Genomic DNA, 21,095 nt, shown 5'->3' with positions numbered 1-21,095 from the left:
AGCCAGTAAAGAAGCAAGTTGGTTGAAGATGTTATTGGAGGAGCTTGGGCACAATCAAGAGTATGTCTCTCTGTTTTATGACAGTCAAAGCGCCTTGCATCTAGCAAGGAATCCAGTATTTCATTCAAGGACAAAACACATACGAGTTCAGTACCATTTCATTCGTGAAAAGGTGGAAGAATGGACAGTAGATATGCAGAAGATCCATACCAAAGACAACATAGCATATTTCATGACAAAGGAGATCAACGCTGATAAATTTACTTGGTGTCGATCCTCTTGTGGCCTGTCAGAGACATAAGCAACATGATGGTACAAGGTAGAAAGAATTGTGTGAAGATATGATTGTTCCAATCAAATCTTCAAGTGGGAGATTGTTGAAAAATAAACAAGTGGCCAAGCCACTTTCGGTGGTAGGCACCAATTTTGTCAAAAAGGGTTGGCTATTTGTTGAAAATCAACAATGGTAAAATCTCAATTTTAGTCATTGTAATTTAGGGTATTTACAAATTAGTCCTTAAGCTTCAACTATAAATACCCTAGCTCATTTAGCTTCAAAACCATCCCAAAGCATTCTAGCTTTCTTCCAATACTAGAGAGAATTTAGAGAGTTTCTTGAGAGTTGTTTTCTCCTTTTTTATCAAGAGAGAATTATCATTGTTTTCTCCTTGATAGATCGAGAGAGGTTGTAATTCCTATTTTCTCATAGTGAAATTCTTCTACCGTTGCCCGTGGTTTTTACCCTAAATTTTTTAGGGGTTTTCCATGTAAATTTTGTGTCTCTTTTATCTTCATTTTTATTTTCTCAAATTATCAGTTGCGATTTTGCTCTATCCGATAGCCGTCTTCCGCAACAAGAGCTTGCACAATCTATAATATGAAAGTCATACAAAGCCTTAATGGTCGAACTTTCTTAGATATAAAACTCGAATTTGAAACCCCTTCAAATCATAACCAAACAATTTCTCGATTGTCACTTCAAATCAAAGGTCCAAAAACTCAAATCAAATTAGAAAGTCAAATAAAATTAGGTGTCTATACCGGAAGCAACTCATTATCTTGTACCAAAGTTTACCTCTTAAGGAAATAGTGTTTGCTCCCACTAAAATAAGGTGGAAGTGCAAGTATGCAAAGAGGTGTTGATACACAAGATGATCTCAATAGCACAACCATCTTCGTAAATTAATAAAACTTGCTATTTTTAAAGATCATTCATAGGTCAAGATCCGTATACGATAAATGAGATGAGTTACTTCTAAAGGTATGTTAACATGAAAGGTGGCCTCAATAGTATAACCTTCGTAAATTACGAAAACCTACTATTTTTCTAGAGATCACTCACTGGTCAACACTTCATTTTCCTGAGACAATGTGCTTATTTGAATCATGCCCTAACTCTCCAGATTCTCCAGTGGAGTCGTAAAGTTGTCGAAGTCATCTTACGATAAATCGAATGTGTTGAGTCTTTACAGAACTTGTCATGTGATTGGAGTTGTCATCAATCATCAGTCATCTAGTCTGTGTATTCACCAAGATCATTGTTAGGTTCAGGAGTCGAATACATGTGGGGAATGTTACGTGTTTTTCTAAAGACATGCAAAATATATTTTAGTAAATCAATCATTAAACTCATTCAAACAACACGCATGCAGATGTGAGAGTTAGGTACGTTGTTCATCTTAAAATTTGAATTTATTTATTTATTTATTTTATTGATTGTCTCTAATATGATATTTTATTTATGTCCACCTCGTACGAAAAATTTAAGTTGTTGACATATATGTGTTGACTATCAAAAATATTTTTAAATCCATCATTGATCCGGTGATCGTCGGTAGCAGCTCGGCCTGACAATGGAGCTCAAAGGAATGCAGAATACTTATGAAGCAACATTAACAGTAGCAAAATTGACAAAAACAAAGATAATTTAGATGCCAAATAAGATTATTGTATCTATCTTTTTCTTATTTTGGAAGAATGGATATATTAATTAATGCGTATGTTTTGGCGATTAAAATCGAGAAATCATACTTGGAGACGAATCAGTAGATGTTCCTTTCTATTAATTACAGGACAGTGGTGGAAACTAGGAAGAGCCCCTATACGTTCAAAGCTATTAATTAAATTTTATGATAAATTACATCAGATATCACTTAATTTTAGATTCTATATTATTTATACAATTAAACTTTCAATTTATTTAATTATAGCATTGAAATTTAGTTTTAACTATAACTATGTCACTAGCTCGTTAAATTTTTAATGCCATGATGACGTGGACATATCTTTCTATCAACGTGATGACATGAACAAAACAACTTTATCTTGGCAGAGACTTTTGATGTCCAAAACGATATCATTTTAGGCACTGCACTTTAGGGGCGTATAGATTTATCACTGAACTTTTAGATAATTTCATTTTTGGCATTGTACTTTTTTAGCTGCCAACCATCTTTTGTGACAACATCGGAACCAAAATATTTGCATTTCACTCATCTTTCTTCTCCTAGGATTGGTTTTTCAGAAAACACTCAAAAAATAAAAATCGACGAACATTCATTTAAAAATTCAATGTGATAATACTCTGATCTCTTCTAACGACCGTTCGATGAGGCTAATTTTAAGGTATGTTGTTTGTCTTCTCAAAATAATGCTTCTCATTGTTCGGATTTTTGAACAAACACCTCAAATCCCTCAAATCTAAGAAAGTCCTCAAACCCCTAAAAATGTTATATTATTTTTGTTTAATTTCGTTGATTTTGAATGAGTTTCGTGAAAAACCAATCCTAAGAGAAGAAAGATTAGTGAAATACTTACATTTTGATATCGATCTTATCGCAAAAGATGAACAATGACAAGCAGTGATTGATTATGTACGATAGTAAAAAAAAGTGCAGTGTCGAAAATGAAACTATTTAAAAGTTTAGTGGCAAAATCGACACATCCCTAAAGTTTAGTGCCTAAAACGATGTCATTTTGGGCATCAATAGTCGTCGCCTAAATGTCATTTTAGACATCAATTGTCGCACCAAAAATGTATCGTTTTGTCCATGTCATCACAACGTTTGGATTTTAACGGTCCAGTGGTATAATTGAAGTCAAGACCAAAATTTGATGTTATAATTAAAGAAATTAAAAGTTCAATAATATAAACGATACATCACTTAAAGTTCAATGATCTATGATATAGTTTACCTTAACTTTTAAGATAATATAACAAACATCAAAATCGACAATAATTTTCAATTTAATCAAAACTTTCCCAACAATAATACAATTCATATCATCAATAGCTTTATACCTACAATATTCGTGTATGCAGTGACATATGTATGATTTAATATTACATGTGTGAATTTAGAAAATTATATAAAAAATTAAAAGAGTATATAATTAAATAATCAATAAAAATACAAAGAAAATATTTAAACTACGTAAGAATTTAGAATTTTGAAGGAATACGAATGCAATCCAATTTTCCCTCTATCCATTCCTCATTGTCGAGAAAATTCCCATGCCAAAACTAAAGTCCCACTTCTACCTTACAATATTGGTCTAAAAAACTTAGGTTTATCCCCCAAGTTATTATCAATTCCATAGGACTAACCGTTTAGGTGAGAACACTTGGCATAAACATTGTAGAATGATACCAAACACTTTCCTTACAAAAATTTAGTCAACAAAGGTATCTTGCAGTTGTTTTTTTGAGACAACCTAGGGTGTTTCTTGTCGGTGATCTCTCCAATTTTCTCTCTTGTTTTCTAATCTTCTCACCATATAAATAAGAAAGGGACAAATATTTAACTTGGATATTCAGCTCGTTTTGAATCTTGGTTCATAGATTAAAATATTAATGATTTGAATTGATTTTATTATTTTGTTTTAAGTTATTATTAAATTTTAAATTTTTTATAAAAATAATCTAAAGTGCTTACAAGTGATAGTATATATTCTAAAAACTCTTAACCATTTGACAATAAACACTTAAATACCAAGTCTCTATGCTTGAACATGTAATATCTGAGAATAATAATTACATCTTCACGTTGTTAGTCATTTGAAACTAAAACTAAAATAAGTGCTACAATTAAACTATTTCAAAACTAATAATAAAATCGACATAAATCTTAAAATTTAATGCCATTTAGATTAGTTTATCATTCAAATTATTATCATAATTTAAAAATTATTATTTTATATATCTAGAGTGAATACAATGTAATATATATTTAAAGACTCTTATTCCTTTAATAATCAACAATCGTACCTCATTACATACAAATCCAAAACTTCAAAAAGATAACAAGTTTCTGACCATCTAAACTGCTTGATTCATAATTAATTTGAAATTCGTAATTATTTACATCCCCATCCCTAGATCTCACAACGCTGACGGTCACAGTTGGCCAATCTTTTTGTCTTTTCCCCGATATCATTCTATAAATGCCACCATTGTTCCATAACATTTAAAGTTTATGTCCATTGCCAATTAAAGCCAAAAAAATTCAACAAACATGGCCACTGAAGGACTTTTATTTTCCCTCTACGAAGGGTGCATCTCCGGCTGCGACATCACCGTCGAGCGCCGCCCCTACCACCGGAACTGCCAGTGTGCACTCCACGACAAGTCCCGCGGCAATTGTCCCCATGCATCTGCTAAGAGCAAGACTGTTTCTTATCCTCTAAGGAGAGCCTGGAGTGAGGGATGCTTGGCCTTGTCTGCAGCTTCTTCTTGTCATTCTTCGCCGTCTTCTTCCCCGGCTCGGTCGGCCGGGATTCATGGGGCGGCAGGAAAGCACCATATGGAATCATGTAAAGAAGAGGAGGAAGATAATAATATTCAGCTGGAAAGTACAATCAAGCTGTGTAAATGAATACATTTTTTCCCGATGTTTGGGTTCATGTTTTTTCTTCTGGTTTTTAGAATAAGTACAGAACACAAGATGATGAGAACCACTGTGAAGTGTTTTATTTGATGCTTTGTTTCTTGAATTATTTGAGCTTGCAAATCCATTACTGTGGCCAAAATGATTGCCATAATTAATCAAAATTGGCTGCTCTACCACAATCAAGATGATTGTACTCTCGTTGATCGCGATCCTCTGTCAAAATTAGAAGGTATACATTTCTAGTAACTGACGAAATAAATTTGTTTCTATGAACAAAATTATTTTTATTTTTAAATTAAAAAATATTTGACGTTTAAATATATTTATTTATGCATAAAATATTTGATAAACGCCTGTGAAAGAAATGTGGAGTTGATTTTAAAGGGCGCATTTCTGAAATATGTTTGCTTATTGAGGCAAAGCAAGTTGATGAAGAAAATGCATTGAGAAACGAAACAAGAGGGCGTATTTCTTGGAGAGAGTTCCTAAGATATCAAAAAACAAAATCAAATTAGTATGATATATTAAATATCACTCCTTCTGTCTTAAACGTTTCTATTATTGAATTTTTAAAAATTAATTTTAAACTTTAATCACAATTATTTTAAATATTAAAATAATTAAATTTTTAAAAAATATATTATTTAATTAAAAATTAAATATATTTTTATTAATAATAACTTTTATAATAATAAATTAAAGTTAAAAATATTTATTCAATAAAATACATATTTAATAAAACGAAGAAATTACATTATAATGTTTCTTGTCATATAAGATCGGTTCATAGTTCGATGCCTTTACTACTTAATTAGGTTAAATGGTACTAAATTTGTATTGTTTCATACTATATAATATTAAGATGTATAAAAAATGAAGAAGAAAAAGAAAATAAAATGGACGTGAAGGCAAGCTAGCTGTCTTGCTGAGCAGTGAGCACATGGTGGAGTGACTCAATGCAGGTAAAGATGGGCATGTGCTCCAAATACACATGCCACACGTTGGGCATTGTACCTAATACAAAGTACACTCCCCTCCCTTTATTTTTTTTAGTATTTAATATATTAATATACTATTTTAAGTTGAATTTTATATAAATTTATTATAAAAATAATTTTTTTTCATTCACAAATATTAAGATTAAAATTCTTAACTTTAATAGAAGGATTTAATATCTTATCCATTAAATCAATATTGATTTATTTCATTTATTTTTTATATTTAATATATTTAAAATTGAATTTCAATGTGAATATTTTTTTATTATTTTATAAGAATTTCACGTTGTCGGTATACGTATTATTTCATTTTCTCTTTGTCTATTATTTATTTCAGTCACGTTGTGAAGTATTAGATCTATATTATTAGTTATTATATAATATTATTTCACGCACTCACGTTCTGATTCTTTTCATTATTTATTAATTTTTCAGTTTCTAATATCATTCACATTTTGATGAATTTAATATATATACCAAATGATTTGCATAAATCATATATAATATTAGTTTATTTCAAATTGGTCAGTGGGTAAATTATTTTAAAGCGTATTTTAAAATTGGTCACGATCTGTACCAGAGTATTGATTCTTCAACTAGACCCTTCCATGAAGCTAGGAAAGAAACCGACGAGAAAAAGGTTCAAGATTCAATGCCCACCAACCCTACTCCTTTTAAGTTTACCCAAAAACCTGAACCCATCTACTCTTTTATGTTGATAGAACCGGAAATTGTATTAAGATTGTTTATTTTTTAATATTTTATATTGATAGTCGAAATTAATTTGTTATAAGTTATCAACTTAAAATGTTATTAATGTCAATTTAAAATTGATAAGATTTTCTGTTCAACTTAAGTATCTAAGTTTCTAAATTGGTTCCAACTTAATATTGAGGGTATTTAGATTGAAACCTGGAATGTTACCAAATATATAACATTTTCGGTTTGTAACATGAAATGTTACCAAACATATAACATTTTAGGTTGGTGCTAGTAACATTTCAGGTTTCAACCTAAATTCTTATATGAATTTTTTATATTTTTATATTGAATATATTTTAATATTTTACGTTGGAAATGATAGATATTGAACATTGGAGAATAAGTTTTGATACTTATCAATCAAACCTAAAATGTTATATATATTAGTAATATTTTAGGTTTTCCTGGAAAGAATCGAAACTTAGAGTCTAAGTTTCAATACATGTTGTGAAATATACTCAACCTAACCATAACCAGTTGGACTAGTTGGATGATGCACTAGATCACTTCAACAAGGTAAGAGATTTGAACCCTGACATTTGCGAATAAAGTAAACTGGGTAGGGAGAGTTGTCATCGTCTCTGCAGTACCCAATCTTGATTAATCAATTAATAAACTGGATACCGATGATTATACCAAAAAATATATACTCAGATTTTAGATTAAAACTAGAAATGTTACCAAAGCATATAACATTATAGGTTGAACAATATAGTATTTTACAACGCAACCTAAAGTGTTATGTATACCATAACAAAATATGTAAAAAGGGTAACATTTTAGGTTAGAAATTATAGGTATCGAAACTCATATAAAAATGTTCGATACTTGTCGTGAAATATTAAGTTGGAACCAACTTAAAAACTTAGATAATATTTTAGGTTGCAACCAGAAATATTATCAGTATAAATAACATTTTAGGTTGATAATAGGTACCCAATAGAACTGCTTACGACATATTTTAACCGTATTTTAGATGTTACACATCAGACTCACCCTCATCAAGTGGTCTCAATGATTAAAGGAAGTGTTATTCTTCCTAAAGGTATTGAGTTCGAGCAGTTACGTTTGCAGAGTATATTTATCATTAATAATTAAAAAATATCTTGAATAGATATAATCTTTTAATCATTCAAACTATTAATAAAAAAAAGTAATGAAAAACCTCACCCCCTCTTCTAATAATGAAAATTTACTTCATAACAAGTTGAATTTGATTTTGATTAAAATACGTTTAATGACAATTTTAGGTCAAAATTTTCCTATATTTGATAAAGATAGAGTATATTATAAATTTTTAATATATTCATTCATTTTCTGATTTATTTTTATTTTAATCACTCTGCCATTGAATATTTAATGAGACTATGATCCAATGTTTTTATTTAAAAAATTATAAAATGAATTTAATTTCTTTTACGAAAACCTTTAGTTTCATGTTCCCTTTGATTTCTACGATGAAACATATTCTTTTAAATTCTAATAGTAGGGAGGTAGAGAAGGAGAAAATAAATTGTAGATTTCGATTCTATGTTGATCGGATGATGAATATTATATATCATAATAGATTTAGAGTTTCATGAGTTTTAAGATTGATGGTTGAATTTTACGAGTTTAAAGTTATTTTTTTAAAAAAAAATTCTTAAACAAAACGGGTGGTATAATTAATAGTATTAGTACATAAACTATACATCAATGGAGAGATGTATATTCATGGTATATGTATGGTGATTAATGAATTTGAACATTCATGAACTTTTTTTATTAGTTTGAAGTGATTACAATATAATATTTATTTAGAATTCTTTTAATCAATTAACAATCAATATGCACACATTCCGCATACGTCACTTTTTTAAGTTCATATCTTTAGAAATACATTAATGTTATTAAGTGAATTCATGAATTAATATATTAATGTATTTATTTGGAGCAGGATTTCACCCTCGATGAATCCCAAACTTCACCAAGGCATCGAAACTTGCATAGAAATACAATGACTGGATTAAGTAAGTGTTATTACCAACAGTTTCGTTATTGTCGATATGGATTGATATAAAATTTATGTTAGGAGGTAAATTCATAAAATTTGAAGAGAAGTAAACTTATAAAATTTTAAAGAAGAAAATATATTATTATTAATAAATAAAAAATATCTAAAACATATAAAAATTTAAAATTAAATATTAAAAAAAAAACGATTATCTCAACAGTCTTTTGATTCATCCCTAATTATCGAGCTGTAGGATCTTTCCATGGTCCCCAACAGCCAAAGGAAAAAATGGATGGCTTAAATTTGACTGGTGATTGTGTTTCTCTGGGTAAAAGAGTGGCATTCTTTTGCTCCACTTAAGTTTAGGGAAGCTTTTAACGAGACTCTTAATCAGGTCTATATGATTCTCTCTTTTAATCATATTCACCGAGCAGGGAAGCCACATGGTTAAACAGTTTCACTGACCTTCGCCATGAATTTCATTTACCTTCACTGTCGTTGATTTTTACAATAATAGTTAATCAATTTATTGTTTAGTATAAAAGTTGTCAAGCAATTAAACAAGAGGAAATGACTTTGTAACCATTACTAAAAACATTTGTATCAGATGTTATTAATAAAAAGTCAAAATTATCCAAAAAAATGATTCAAGTGGTAAGCAGTTTGATATCATTTAAATAGGTTTCAAGTTCAAATATGTGTATGTAGAAAATCCCTGTTGGAGACTCACTCATCAAAACCAGATATGCGACGCGAATCTATCCAAATTAGTAAGAGTGAAACCTTAAAATCGGAAGGACAACAAAATAATAAAAAAAATCGGAACTCTCACCCTTAGATTTTCATTCAGGCTATTATAACCTAGGGTGTGCATGTATTTGAATATGGACGTTCTAAGAGGGTGTTGGAGGGCATTTTTGTATGTGAAAATTTCAAATTCCAATATAGTTTAAATATTATTTTTCGTGTTTTATGTTAATAATTTAATTTTTATTTTTAAATTTTTTAATATAATTTATTAAAAACATTATCCAGGACATAAAATCTTACATACATTTTTACGTTTGACTAATAAATTAGCCTCTGATCCCCACTCCAAGTTTTAAATCTATTTCAATTTATTAAGTCATCAAGGCCCAGCTGGAGTTCCTCAAAGCCCTTCTTTGTTTGTAAGTTCAGGCTGCCTTTCTTGAGCTATCTTGCTTTGTAGCATTCCAGATGGGCCAACGCAAATATTTAACTAAAGTAAGTTGATATCGTTTAAATATGTTCGAGTTTGGGGTCTTGTATATGTAGAAAATTTTTGTTAGGAGATTCATCCACTAAAATTAGATGCCAACACGAGTAGGTCTAAATTAATCAAGGTGTAGTCTTAAAAACTGAAAGGACAATCGGACAATATATATATATATATATATATATAGCTGTTAAGATGTTTTTGCTGCATACCATTTGATGTCCTTTGTATCAATATAAAAATCTAAGTTCGAACTTTAAAGACAAACGTATTAGAAAGAAAGAAAAAAACAAAAAACATCCAGTTATTGTAGTTTGGGTAGACAGGTTGAATATACATGATCGAATAATTTTAAACACCCTTATTTATCGATGGAATTTCAAAGTTTATTTCGTAAATATCTAATTATACATGAACTTTGATTTTGTATAATTATATACATAAAATTTTGATTTTAATTTAATTATATATATAATTTTAATAATTCTTGTTCTAACGATTTAATGTTTTAATTGATTGTTGATTTCTTATCTTTAATAATCCTTATTAATTTAAATCTTAAATGATTTTATTTGAATTTGAATGAACCGAATAAGTTTAAGAAAGAAAGAATTGTGAATAGTCACGTGGCTCAGCCTGGTGCACAAATGCGGAATTCTGGTTGGCGGGTGGTAGAGGGGCAAGTTATCATGAACCTTGTTTGTCGCATCTCAATTCCCTTTGTGTTTTCACTTTCTCCCCCACCTTTCCATCTTTACTTTCATGTCATATAATAATGGAGTCTTTTCACAGTAACCTTGACATCATCATCATCTTCTTCTCCGGTGGGTGAAAATCCAAAATGATTGACACCCGTTATTTCTTTCACCAATCAATGCCATGGACCCATCTTTGTCTCCTCACACTAAATCTCCATTAGGTTATCGGTCAAACCGTTCATTTCCCATTTCGTTTTCATAGATCCAAACCAACCACTTCCCCATCCTAAAACCCCCCATGTTTGGCCTTCTCTCCTCTCTATAATCATCACTTTGTTCCTTCATACTTGTCCCTGTCAACTGTCGAGACTTTTTCTTCATAGATTTTTTTGCTTTGAATCAATGGCTGGCATGCTTCCCGGTGTTGAATGTGCGAGAAGAAGACGGTTCCATCAAAGCGGAGGCTTATCTGATTCGCCGACTGCGGCGGTAATTGGCTTAACAAGGAGGTCATCCTTTTGTTTGTATACAAGCAACCATGAAACTCACCATACCTCAGTTTCTTCACAGGTAATTCTTAATATATTTACTTTTTTGTTCGTTGATTTTGATTGGGAGTAACTTGGTGTTCATTTTCTCGGGAAAAAAGTTAAAGCAAAGAAGCATATCAACTCAGACTTATCAAGATGATAAGCTTGGAGGAGTAGCAAGAGAAGCAAGGGAAAGATTAGATGGAAGGCTGAGATCACAGAGAAAATCAGAATCCAAAAGGTATACTAAATTTAGGAACAAGTAATATGAAAAATTATCATCAATTTTATAATTTTTTAATTATAAAGTATTATCTGATTTATATTTTTTTTAATAATTTAGTCTCAACGTTTTATTTTGAAGTAAAAAGATATTGGATGAATTACTTATTCAACAAACAAGTAACCCTTTAAAATATGGATATTTTTATCTTAAAATAAAATGATTGTCCAAAAATGACAATTTAATCAAATGATATGATTTTTTTACCTTAAAATAAAATATTTTAACAAAAATACTCTAAAAGGAAAAAAATAGAGATTAAAGATACCGCGTAGTTAAACATTAAGGATACTTTTTAATAGGTATAATGTTAAAATCAGTCTCATATGTTTATTAAATTGATCATTTGACCATTATTTTTTTTCCAAATTTTATGGTTTACTGCGTAGATGAAACCGGTTAATTAACAAATGCTTAATGTTTTAAAATAAAAGTTTTTTATTCTAAAATGAAATGTTGAGGGCAAAAATATTCTAAAAAAAGAACAATAGTCAAAGTTATTATTCAATCAAATGTCATAAGCTTTTTTACCTTAAAATGAAATATTGAAAGTTAAAATATTCTAGAAAAAAAATAGGGACTAAAAAGATTATTTTGGCAAACATTAAGGGACTAATGTTGATATTAAGCCTTTTTAGTATTATATCATTAAAGAATGTTTATAATATTGAAAGCTATTATTGAAACCAATCATTTCAGGCACAAGAGCAAAGAGAGTATGAAGTGTGTGATGGTTCAAGGGGAATTGCAAAGTGAAGTGTACGGAGCAAAGAAGAGGTTCAGTTGGGGGAAGCTGAGTTGGAAGGCGATGGAGCAGGAGGAGTGTGCGATCTGCTTGGAAAGGTTCAAAGCCGGCGAGAGCCTGGTTCATCCCCCGTGCGCGCATCGGTTTCACTCGAGGTGCTTGGTCCCATGGCTACAAAATAATGCTCACTGCCCATGTTGCAGGATGGGAATACTACCTTAGCGTCCCCTATAAAGTTTTTACTGGTTTTGGTACAGTTTTATTGAAATAGCAAGTGTTATGCCTAAGATGCACTATGATGAATACCAGATTGCATGTATCATGTGTGTGAAATCAGAAATTAGAAATATGCATGCTCTAATCGGCAGCCTTTATTAACTCTTGTATATTCTAGTTATAGGCTTATAGCTTCATTATTTCAAATGGTACCAATAGGTTTCTTTTCTTTCAATATACTTGAGAAAATATATAAGTTAAAAAAAACGTTGTTCCTCGTGGAAATATTAGATTCGAACAATTATATTTTTAAGGTGTATGTACGTTATTAATTATTAAAATAAGTTCTAAACAAATGTTATATTGTAATCACCTGAATTATTAAAAGAAGAATAGAAATTTAAATCAGGAAAAAGAGTTGGATAAAAATTAATATACATAGGAGGTAAAATTTTTATGATAACCGAAGATGATATGAAGTTATAAATGACCATTTGATATAAAAAAAAGTAAAAAATTGATATTTTTAATTAATTTTTTAGTGGGAGATGGATGGCTTGGCAAATTAATAAAATTGTCACACTAACAAATTTAAGTCTCTACTTTTACACTTTGTTTTAACCTGGTCATAATTCACATTAATACCAATATGGACTAAAAAATCTAAGAATTTTTTGAGGAAAATAGAGGAAATTCTAGGTTTCCCAATTAAAAAAAAAAAGGAAACTAAGGATTTAAGAGACATACAAAAAAACCTATTCATTCTTCACTTAGAAACCCACAACAGTCACATTGATACAACCAAGGGTACAAATCCAAAAAAAATCATTTTTCTAGTCCCTCTCCATTTTTTTAGCTTCCTTAGGAGTCATGGTAGGATAATTTTTGTATGAGACACAATGGAAGGATCCTTCCAAAGAAAGAAATAACAAGGTTTAACCATCTTCTTTCCATGAATCTCCTCCCACTCGTTCATCAAAGTAACCACCAACTAAGCTTGGTGTCTATAGTTGAACAATGGTATATCGATCGGGTCTTTCATCTTCCACTCTTGATTTTCCTTTTTTAATCAAATTCTTTTCTATTCCGTCTCTCATTTGAAATTAGAGTTTAAGAATTAGGGATCCTAGATATAGAGTTTCCTTTTTGTTTTCTTTTCTTTCAGTGACCGGTCAAACATGATTCAACGTGATCAAACAGTGTAAGTAAGTTGATCTAATATGTCACATCAACCTTTCATAACTAGATGATTACAATTAACAATTGGGTGATCGATTTGCATTAAAACAATAATGTTATTGACTATTTTATAACCTTTCAAACTTTAATACTAAAAAATAAACTTATCCAAAATACAAATATAAAAGAAGTATATAAAGGCTAAAATGCGACTTATCTTTTACTAAAAAATCATTTTTTAATACATGTGGAAAACCAAATGTGCTTTCACTTACCTAATTAACAAACTATTGTGGCTTAATATTTTATTTAATATTTAAGATAGAAGTAGGCATTGTGTTGGGTGAATTCCAGCTAAACTATGTGACATTTCTTCATCCTAAAGTTTCATTTATTTTACATCAATCGGATTCTTTCATTTGGCCCACCCTCCAAATGTCGTTTTGTCTAGTGGGATGACTACTTTCAACACTATAAAGTTGATCTAATATCTTAAGGTATCCTTTAAATTATTTTTGTTTTCAATGTGGTTTTTTTAATTTAAAAAATAAATTTAATATATCATTTGATTTTTATCTTTGATCGTTATACTACTGATTTGATAATTTACAAAGCTGACATGGTGGTTCATGACAGGGACAGAGCCAGGATTCTGATTCAACGAGACAAGGTATAACTAACAATAGAAAATGAGAAGGATAAAATCAAAATAAATCAAAATTTGAAGGTCTAAATAGGTATTTCTCCCTATACATTTTTTAATGATAAAAATTAAAGGGGCAGTGCCCTCAACCCGAAACATAGCTCCGTCCCTGATTCATAGCTCTGACGCCTGTTACAAAAAGATTTATTATATTTTTAATTGATTTAACAATTTATTAAATGACGATATTAATTTAATCAAACACTTAAATATTAATCTAGAATCTAATTTGAAGTTTTATGGAAGATTAAGGCAATAGAAAGCAATATTAAACAAATTTGAAATTAAAGTTTCTTTACTTTAATACCAATCCAAGGCCTATTTGATGAACAAATAATTAAATAGATAAGGAAATGACAAAGAAAGTTGGCCCGACCTGAATGCGACTTTAACATCTTTGTTCAGCTCCATCTCCATCTCCATCTTAATAATTGCACTACTGCATCTCCTCTTTCTTTCTTTCTTTTTCTACCTTTTTCATAATTGTGGATCTCTTCCTATTTTTAGTATTTATTTAAAGGGTAAAGTGCATAAATGATCCCTTGACTATAGAATATTATTTTGTTGCATCCCTTCACTATTAAAAGTTATAAAATGATTCATCGACTATTCATTATGTTCCAAGCTTGTCTTTTTCCGTTCAAAATTAACAGTTGTCTGAGTTGGACGTTAATATGCTGACTAAAATATGATAGTTATTTGAAACTATGAGATCATATTTTATCATATCTCAGTCGGCAGATTAATGTCCAACTCAAGCCATCGTTAATTTTTTAAAGGAAAAAGATAAGTTTGGAACATAATGAATACTCGGATGACCATTTTGTAACTTTTAATAATCAAGAACTCAACAAAATAATATCCTATAATTAGAAAATCATTTACGTACTTTACCTTATTTAAAATTAAGATGAGTTAAATTCACGATAAAAATGGCTGTCCCTTTTTCCCATATGTATGGGGTAAGGGGGAGGTAAGATAGTAGGCTACCCCCAACACCAAGTTGAGAGCAGCTTCCGTAAGAGACCTCCGAATTATGAAATGCCCTCCGTGGGACTCGATCCCACGACCTCAAGGTTAAGAACCTTGTGCTCTACCAACTGAGCTGGATGGTCATTTCAGTTAAATTCACGATAAATTATTTCATAAACATTTTTTAAGAGTTACGAGAGTTTGTATTTTGTAAAACTAAACTAGTGTAAACAAATTCTTATCATATCTTATCTATTTATATATATATATATATATATATATATATATATATATATATATATATGTAATAGTATATTGTTACACAATGTAAAACTCTTTTAGTTTTACACAGATTTATAATCATTTGATGAGTAAAAATAGATGGCTGATATTAACTCTTTTTTTTTCCGTTGGATGAGTTTTACCAACAAATTAGGGACCATTCGTCCATTGAAACAATTACACACATTAGACGAATTCACTTCTCAACACGATTATTGTCCCATTTGAATATTTTATTTAATATTTTTTAGTTTATGTTAACACCTCGTTTTACAATAGTTTATTTTACCACCAAATTCACTTTTAATTTTACATCTTTTTAAGATCATTAGATGAGTAAAAATAGTTAATTAAAATTATTTTTTTATTTTTTAATGAATATCTTCTCATTTTTACTATTTTTACTATTAATCTCAGTCGTCTATTTTCACTCATCCAAATCCAACGTACCAACCATTAGCAATCAATATAACCTGTTTGTGATGGGAAAAGAAAGGAAGATTCGGAGCCAAACAAAGAACAGGCAATTTTCCTAGAATTCATTGTATATGATATAACATGGTATGTGGGGGGGGGGTATACAGCATGAGTGCTACTGTTAATACAACATTTAGAATTCGTACAAGAATTCATTACTATTTAATAGTGTATTTACATATGTGCAGTTCTATCAAAGAGAGGGAATCTCCGAGTTCGAGATCGATGATTCCACACCCCGACGGACATCGCCTCTGCAAAGCGGGCACACTCTACAAAAAAGAGAGAGGTAGGTAGGGCAGTTTTGTAAAGAGAAGGGGGGCTCCGGTAACATATAGGGCGGAAGTAACGATACCCGTGTATCTCTTTTAGCCATTTATCGACGCAGGACATATGAAACTCGTGCTGGCAAGGCAGAACTCTTATTTTGTCTCCGTCGTCGTATTCGGCCAGGCATATATAACACCTATACATATGATTAGAGTAGTAATAGTAAAGAAACATGGGTTATTAAGGTAGGGGGAACCTAAATAGAATCACTCCTCCCTATAGTCTTTCAGATGCCAACCAACAAGCATTTTCTATCTGCAAGAATTTAGAAAGAACTTACTGTTCAATGGCATCCCCGGTCTGAGCTGCATCCACTTTTTCGTGACGTCTGAGAGGGAAAGAATCAACGACAGATTCCGGGACCGGGAGAGACACCATAGACAAAGAAAGTGATGCTGGCTGCCGATGAATGTCATCCAAAACCTACGAATTTTCATGTTGACAGAAAAGAAATGTGGTGAACTTTTGGAACAACATACGTGTCTATCGATATCACAGGCATCAACGTTAATCATTACTATTTTCCATTTTACTAGCATGAAGGTTGCAAAACCGCAATTTGCCTCACATATACAGAATACAACAATAACAACATTAAAGTCCTTATACCAATATTCAATCCATTCTTCCCTATCGACAAAATCTACTTTGGCCGTTATCAACCAGTAACTTTATAATTTGGTAAAATTTGCCATACAAGATCAACTTCTGAAGGAACAAGGAACAGAAGATGACAAAACGACACAAAACATGATGAGTTAGCAATAGACAGGAAGACATGCAAGTTGATAAAGGTAAACTACCTCAAAGAGAGCCTCGGCAAGCATAACTATTCGTGACATACTTGCATGAGCACTAGACTCATCAGTCATCAAGAGAGAATCACATGAGCATGTGCCATCAGGGTGGAGTCCAGATGGGCAAAATGTAGTTTGCTGACTATTTTCATCATGTCCACGACGCAGCCTTTCCCATATCTGTAAAACCAAATAGGGCAGTTCATACAACCTAAGGAAACATAAAGATAAATTCAACATATGTGTATATGCATGTAATGCATGTATATATCACCTTCTATGCCCAAAATGTAAAGAGAACTTGATAAATGTTCTCGCATGGTTAGAATGATTAAGTTCTTCATGCATATATAACCAGGAATATAATATTTACAAACAAATAGCTGACACTGCTCCAGATACAGTAGATGATAGCCCCAACATCCACAAATTCTCTCTATCTACTAAAAGCAAATTGCACAAATTTCTGAAGTCAAAGTGCTTTGCAACTATATACCTCCGATCTTGAGTGTCGTCTCCGTTCATTAAAGCTGTGAAACCTACTGCTGAGGTAACCAGAATCACCTCCTGAGCCATCATAAAAGAAATTGCCACTGAAATCAAGGAGCCACCTATCATGAAATCCGATATCATCACTATCATCTGTTGAGAGGAAAATGGATGGAGAATCATTAAGTCTTCTGGACCTATGTCTCGAAAATGCATCCCAAAACAATCTTCTACTATTCCTCCTGGCTTCACGACTACTTGTATCAGCACTGCCACCAGATAAGATATTGGAAGAGATACTCACAACATCAACGTTAAGCACACTTCCATCTCCCTGGCCCCGTTCCCTATTGGATACAAGAAATCCTACACCTGAAGGTACTGCCTCTCTAATTGATTCACCTCCTAGTGATTGGAAAGTCACTGATTCAGATGGATGGTGAGCAGAATCAGAAGCAGAGCTATGGACTGTTGTTCCTTCGCCCAACTGATTCTCAACTAGTATCCCGTGTAAATATGAATCTTCGAGCCCTTGAGAAGACAAAATACTTGGCTCGGGATCCTTGTTTGCATTTTCAAAGTCACTGGTTGCATCCTCATTAACCGAAAGATTTATTGAGACGGGGGCTGAATATTGTTCTTTTACAGAAGATCTAGCTGAAGCACAACTATCCCTATGAGATTCACCATGACTATAATCTGCACTTACCTCAGAAGCAACTAACCCCATGCTTTCATTCAAGCATTTTCTAGAGTTACTTGTTCCTACACCTGCTGAACCACCTTCAATATATGGAACCCCAGAGGCTGAGGTACTGCATTCAGACGAAATTCCAGTTTCAGTACCTGTGCTACTGAACCTAGTTTCCATACTGCAGACCGAAGTAGATTCCTCCAGGGGATGGACCATGTTGGTAACTTGGTCACAATGTTCTGAAGATTTTAGTATTTCAGCAGGATAATCTTCCATCTACATCAAAAGAATGTATTGTATCATTCGCTGCAGCATACGATAGAGCTTCCATGTGAAATGCTTAGGGTACAATCTAAATATAAAAAATATATATATATATTCCAAGGCATAAACTTGTTCATTAACATGCAATCCACAAGACATTTTCTGGTGCTAACAGAGAGTTCAGGATTCACTTGACTCTTGCATCCTCAACAAAGACTTCATAGTGTTCTCTCGACTACCCAAGTTTGGAGCAACAGTTACACGATGCTCAACCCACAGCCAGAAAAAATTCTTTACTGCCTCCTGTCTACATCTTGGAACCGAGAGGAAAGCTAAAACAGTTAGGCTACCTCGTGAAATTTTAACTAAAAATGAACTTATATGGGGACAAAAGTGGTGCTCTTAAAAGAAAATGTACAAAAATCAATTGAAAAAAATACTTGCTAAACCAATGCATATCTCCAAGATCAGATGTTGCTAATTTAAGCTAATTTTCAAAACTACCAACTACTTAGCATAGTGTAATGCCAAAGACATTGCACTTCATTTATTCTTGCCTCCATATATAAGATACAATGGCAACTAATCCAAGCAAAGATAAATGAAACTGATATTCTCTTTCGAAAGAGAAAAATACACTTTATAACTTTAAACACGGTTACACTAACTTTAAAACTTGCAAGCAAAGGGGACAGCTTCGTTCTGTCGGCCAAAAGTAAAGGGGACCACTCACATTTCGTACAACTGCACAACATAACAAGCTTACTTTTCTTGGGACAAGGAGGTGCAAGAATGGTAAATATTCTTTAGTCGAAAACAAAGTCTGACACAACATAAGAACCTAATTCCTCAAGCAATCGGATTCTTCAGTTTTCCTTGATAGCATTCCCCTTGATTATACTATGGGCTCACAAACTACATCATCCAAACATATGCATAAAACCTTCTTCTAGCCCAGTATTTCATAAAGAAACTTTCTTGATTTTTAGAAGGATTACTAACATGTCAAGTAAAGCGCAATTTAGAAAGCATTAGAATTTGCAATTCTTAAACAGAGATGATCAAGGCAAAAAGTCAATAGAGGATAAACCTGTCAATTTGTTTTGCAGAAAGAAATCAAAATGTAACTAAATTTGAATATGGATCGTTCGATTTTTCAGTCCGATCATTTAATTTCATTCCTAATTCAAAGGATTAACCAAATTAGGTAACTTTGATCTAAGCAACGAGATTAATAGCTTTCCTCGATCCTGAGTTGAACCAGACAACTTGAGATGAAAAATAAAATGAAAACAACATGGAACTGACAGTGAAGAAATTTCTTTAACCTTAATGTTGTATATTGAAAAAAAATTATCTGAAAGATTATATTTTGGAAGGAATGAAGAGAAATTAAGAAAATGGGGCAATGGAATGTTGATTTAAAAATTCAAAATCAAGAAGAAAAGGGGGGGGGGAACAAAGTTCCAAATGTAATTACCTCGAGAGGAGCATGAGAGGAAGATGAACCACATATGAAGAGAGAAGAGAGTCTTGAAAAGCGTTTAAGTGGGCGATTAAGCCTCACGGGTGATGGCTTCGACCCCATTCGACTGCTACTCGACCCCATTTCAACCCTTCTTCTCTTCTTCCTCTTCTTCAAAAAGCTAAAAAAACAAGAATTTTCTGGTGAATGGTGGGTGTTTTTCTTTTTCCTTTCTCGTTGAAGGGTTGGTAATAACTGAAAAGGGAAAGAAGACCCGATTCAAAGTTTTTGGAAATGAATTATTGTGTGCACATTGGCAGGTAAAAAAGAACAAGGAAGAAGCTTTGTTCAGACAAGAGACAGTACAGAGCCTCGTGTTTTGTTCTTTGTTTTTATACCCTCAATTTCCATCATCCAATTTGTTATGCGGTCCTTTTTGGTTTCAAATTTGAGAGTTTTAAATTATTTCCTAATAGTTTCATCTGATTTTTTTAGAAATTGTAAAGATTTTTAACTACTTTAAAATATTAATATTTATAATTATTTTGTTTAAATAAATAATTATGTAAGGAAATCAGGTTGTTAGCATTATTATAAGTTTAAAAAATAATTATAAATTCCTTCAACAATTTATCCTTAATTTATTTAGATTTAAAATCGAACACAAATATTATTTTGTAAGGATGTTGAGAGACTTGGGCAGCCATGAATGGAGAAGGAATATTCGGTTTTAGTGGGTTGATTGAGCTTGTCAGTTTATTTTGGTTTGGTAATGATGTTGCTACTTCAACTTTTTGTCATCCCAAAATTTATTTGCTCTCATTTTAAACAAGTTGACACTAACTTAGAGTTTAAGATAATTTACTCCAGGGAGTTCAAAAATTTTAACTTGTCTAGCTAACAAGGGGCAAAAACTCTTAAATAATATGGTGGGAAAAAAATATCTACTCAAGTGTAGGAGAAACTATTTGTTAAGATAATATGAATGTTATAGTGTTAATAAGAAGTCGCACGAAAGATACATCTTTGGAAAGACATACAGACATATCGTCTATGGAAAGACACATTGTTCCTTTAGGGTGCATGCAGCCG

The 21,095-nt window shown here is 31.6% G+C and overlaps 3 protein-coding genes across 7 annotated transcripts; 2 read left to right on the top strand and 1 right to left on the bottom strand.

Annotated features, from left to right (window-relative positions):
- Positions 1 to 767: 767 nt before the first annotated feature.
- Positions 768 to 20,307, bottom strand: LOC120150416 (E3 ubiquitin-protein ligase RLIM-like). 4 transcript variants are annotated; one of them, XM_039163100.1, is made up of 7 exons: positions 20,019 to 20,249; positions 17,588 to 18,550; positions 17,098 to 17,271; positions 16,575 to 16,717; positions 16,320 to 16,430; positions 16,111 to 16,236; positions 768 to 780 (listed from the first exon to the last, which is right to left on the bottom strand). In XM_039163100.1, exons 1-6 carry the CDS (start codon positions 20,145 to 20,147, stop codon positions 16,158 to 16,160), a joined length of 1,599 nt encoding a protein of 532 aa, XP_039019031.1. In that variant the 5' UTR covers positions 20,148 to 20,249; the 3' UTR covers positions 768 to 780; positions 16,111 to 16,157. The 4 variants fall into 4 exon arrangements, with proteins under 4 accessions (XP_039019031.1, XP_039019033.1, XP_039019029.1 ...); XM_039163102.1 differs by lacking the exon at positions 768 to 780 and having other exon boundaries at positions 16,005 to 16,236; positions 17,588 to 17,655; positions 17,833 to 18,550; positions 20,019 to 20,250; XM_039163098.1 differs by lacking the exon at positions 768 to 780 and having other exon boundaries at positions 16,005 to 16,236.
- On the top strand, positions 4,515 to 4,874 carry LOC120150522. The gene has a single exon (XM_039163206.1). It carries the CDS (start codon positions 4,515 to 4,517, stop codon positions 4,872 to 4,874), a length of 360 nt encoding a protein of 119 aa, XP_039019137.1.
- Positions 10,759 to 12,586, top strand: LOC120150417 (E3 ubiquitin-protein ligase ZNRF3-like). Of its 2 annotated transcripts, none has more exons than XM_039163103.1 (3): positions 10,759 to 11,147; positions 11,227 to 11,348; positions 12,090 to 12,586. In XM_039163103.1, exons 1-3 carry the CDS (start codon positions 10,980 to 10,982, stop codon positions 12,355 to 12,357), a joined length of 558 nt encoding a protein of 185 aa, XP_039019034.1. In that variant the 5' UTR covers positions 10,759 to 10,979; the 3' UTR covers positions 12,358 to 12,586. The 2 variants fall into 2 exon arrangements, with proteins under 2 accessions (XP_039019034.1, XP_039019036.1); XM_039163105.1 differs by having other exon boundaries at positions 10,760 to 11,147; positions 11,233 to 11,348.
- Positions 20,308 to 21,095: the final 788 nt, after the last annotated feature.

The sequence above is a fragment of the Hibiscus syriacus genome, unplaced genomic scaffold, assembly GCF_006381635.1.
Source record: "Hibiscus syriacus cultivar Baekdansim isolate YM2019G1 unplaced genomic scaffold, ASM638163v2 tig00111022_pilon, whole genome shotgun sequence".
Lineage (NCBI taxonomy): Eukaryota > Viridiplantae > Streptophyta > Magnoliopsida > Malvales > Malvaceae > Hibiscus > Hibiscus syriacus.
This window is presented reverse-complemented; position numbering and strand designations above follow the sequence as displayed.

What these genes read in the sequence shown, in the direction of transcription:
- LOC120150522 (XM_039163206.1), top strand. Translation starts at nt 4,515, where the DNA reads ATGGCCACTGAAGGACTTTTATTTTCCCTCTACGAAGGGTGCATCTCC.
- LOC120150417 (XM_039163103.1), top strand. Translation starts at nt 10,980, where the DNA reads ATGGCTGGCATGCTTCCCGGTGTTGAATGTGCGAGAAGAAGACGGTTC. An exon ending in ATACCTCAGTTTCTTCACAG is followed by an intron (nt 11,148 to 11,226) that starts GTAATTCTTAAT and finishes TCGGGAAAAAAG; the next exon opens with TTAAAGCAAAGAAGCATATC. An exon ending in AGAAAATCAGAATCCAAAAG is followed by an intron (nt 11,349 to 12,089) that starts GTATACTAAATT and finishes CAATCATTTCAG; the next exon opens with GCACAAGAGCAAAGAGAGTA.
- LOC120150416 (XM_039163100.1), bottom strand. Translation starts at nt 20,147, where the DNA reads ATGGGGTCGAGTAGCAGTCGAATGGGGTCGAAGCCATCACCCGTGAGG. An exon ending in GACGACACTCAAGATCGGAG is followed by an intron (nt 17,272 to 17,587) that starts GTATATAGTTGC and finishes TTGGTTTTACAG; the next exon opens with ATATGGGAAAGGCTGCGTCG. An exon ending in TTGCCGAGGCTCTCTTTGAG is followed by an intron (nt 16,718 to 17,097) that starts GTAGTTTACCTT and finishes GAAAATTCGTAG; the next exon opens with GTTTTGGATGACATTCATCG.